Source organism: Pelophylax lessonae (genome assembly GCF_965119305.1).
Source record: "Pelophylax lessonae genome assembly, chromosome: 12".
NCBI lineage: Eukaryota > Metazoa > Chordata > Amphibia > Anura > Ranidae > Pelophylax > Pelophylax lessonae.
In genome coordinates, this window is record NC_138779.1 from 200,835,334 (window position 1) to 200,837,675 (window position 2,342).

The 2,342-nt window shown below is 35.7% G+C and overlaps 1 protein-coding gene across 1 annotated transcript; it reads right to left on the reverse strand.

Moving 5' to 3' along the window:
* Positions 1-517: 517 nt before the first annotated feature.
* On the reverse strand, positions 518-1,520 carry LOC309568179 (formyl peptide receptor 2-like). The gene has a single exon (XM_082273815.1). It carries the CDS (start codon positions 1,502-1,504, stop codon positions 578-580), a length of 927 nt encoding a protein of 308 aa, XP_082129941.1. The 5' UTR covers positions 1,505-1,520; the 3' UTR covers positions 518-577.
* Between the last annotated feature and the right edge of the window lie 822 nt (positions 1,521-2,342).

Here is a 2,342-nt window from a genome sequence, read left to right on the forward strand (position 1 = left end):
AGCGTCGCACGACCGCGCAATTGTCCGTTAAAGTAAAGCGGTGCCGAATCACAAAATACGACCTGGTTAGGAAGGGGGTAAAATCTTCCGGTCTTAAAGTGGATAAAAATACGCTCATTGAGAATTTTTTTTTGTCAAAGACATGTAGTTAAATACATTTTGGCCTAAATATATGACAAAAATGGAATATATTGGATATTTTTTAACAGTCAATGTAGAAAATGTCAATTTTAACGCTCTTTTTTTATTAATATCGCAAAAAATAAAAAGCGCAGAGGTGATCAAATACCACCAAAAGAAAGCTCTGTTTGTGGGGAAACAATTACGTAAATTTCGTTTGGGTATAGCATTGCATGACTGCGTAATTGTCAGTTAAAGTTGCGCAGTGCCGAGTTGAAAAAAATGGCCTGGTCATTGAGCAGCAAAATCTTCCAGGGCTAAAGTGGTTTATTTTGTCGAGATATACTGTACACTTTATCGTGCTATTATACAAAGCTAGGCATCATGATAATGTGTTTGAAACATAATATTCAATTGTGGTAAATAAAACAGCACAAAAATGTTATCATAGTTATTTTTAAAGCGATGACGTATGCAGATTTGCATTCGTATGTTTGGTGACCTCATCTCTGTAGCACAATTCAGAATCTTCATTGAAAGCTTTGTTCAGTGTGGCTGGTAAGGACTTAATGAAATTTTTCTTAAAATCGTGGCAGAAGAAGACATAGATAATGGGGTTGATGCAGCTGCTGAAGTAGGCCAGGCAGACAGAAATTTCGGCAATGAGTCTATCGAGGTTCCAATAATTTCCACTGAGAGTTATGAAAGGCCATGTATTGTAGGGAAACCAGCAGATGAAGAAGCACACTACGACAGCTATGATGAGCCTAAAAGGACGTTGAGATCTATTTGATTTTCTAACTTTTCTAACCTTAAAACAAACCAGGGTATATGATATCAAAATTGTTGTGAAAGGGAAGGCAAACATGCATATATTTTTTATGATGAACATGGTCTTTCTTGTCTTTATCTTATCTTCTTCATACTCATTGTACCAGTCCTTAGGTAAACACTCTGTGATGTCTTCATAGAAATGGTTGAAGAGAATATAAGGGATGCTGGTAAGGAGGCTCAAGATCCAAGTTAATATAGAAATGATGCGTACTTTCCTGGGTGTTCTATGTATCTTGGTCCAGATTGGCCACAAAATGGAAATACATCGGTCAATGCCAATGATGGACATGAAGTAGATACTAGTTGACATATTTATGTATAGTAGAGTTATGCCAATTGTACAGAGATAATCATCGTAATGAATTTCAAAAAACAAAGCCCACTCAGAGATCCGCAGAGGAAGAGAAATACACTTAAAAAAATCAGCGATGGCCAAGTGGAGGAACCAAACTGAGCTTATGGTCTTCATCCGAAATCCAGCAATCCAAATGACTAAACCGTTTCCTACTAAACCCAAGACTAAGGTCACACTGTACCACACGATAGACATTTTTATGATGCTATTTATATTAATGTAATAAATATCTTCATAATTTGTATCAGTAGAGTCATTCAGATCAAAAGTCCTAAAAAAACAGCAAAAAAGATTAACATATAATATATATATATATATATATATATATATATATATATAACTTATATCATATTAATTATTAATTATTATTATTAATATTTAATTACTATTAATTATTATTAATTATTAATTAATTATTAACTATTAATACCATACCTAAAATTGCACTCCTACAACAGACATATCATATTAAATTCCAAATAAGCTCTCATCTTGACCAGCTACATATATATATATATATATATATATATATATATATGTGACAGTATTCACCATCACTGGAATTTAAGGACAGATGGGTGATGGTTTGGATTGCTTCATATTTGTCAGCAATGTCTCTATGTAGAAATATGAAGATTTTATTCCCTGTACAGTATGAGGTCCCTGACCAGGAAGTACAACTCCTAATATGCTCATTCCAGGAAGTTCAATGTGGAGACTGACTGTCTAACAACGTTGCTTTTGTCTGAGGTGGTCTGCCAAGGGATGTATTGACACTCAGAGTAATGTGTATTGGGGGCTCGTTATGGAACCATTGTTCTGTGTCTGGCTGTTGTGTGCATTGATTGCCCCCTGGGGGCTTCTGTCTCATTACACATAACAGTCCTTCTGGTCAAGCTATCGGACCAATCCCTGCTGACTCATTTTCAAGTCCTCATTTGCATGGCTAAGGAGGACCTGAAGGAGAACGGCATGTACTTTGCAATTGACCAATGGGTAAGCGGTTGTTGGGGGCAGGATGTTCCAAATTCTG

What these genes read in the sequence shown, in the direction of transcription:
- LOC309568179 (XM_082273815.1), bottom strand. Translation starts at nt 1,504, where the DNA reads ATGTCTATCGTGTGGTACAGTGTGACCTTAGTCTTGGGTTTAGTAGGA.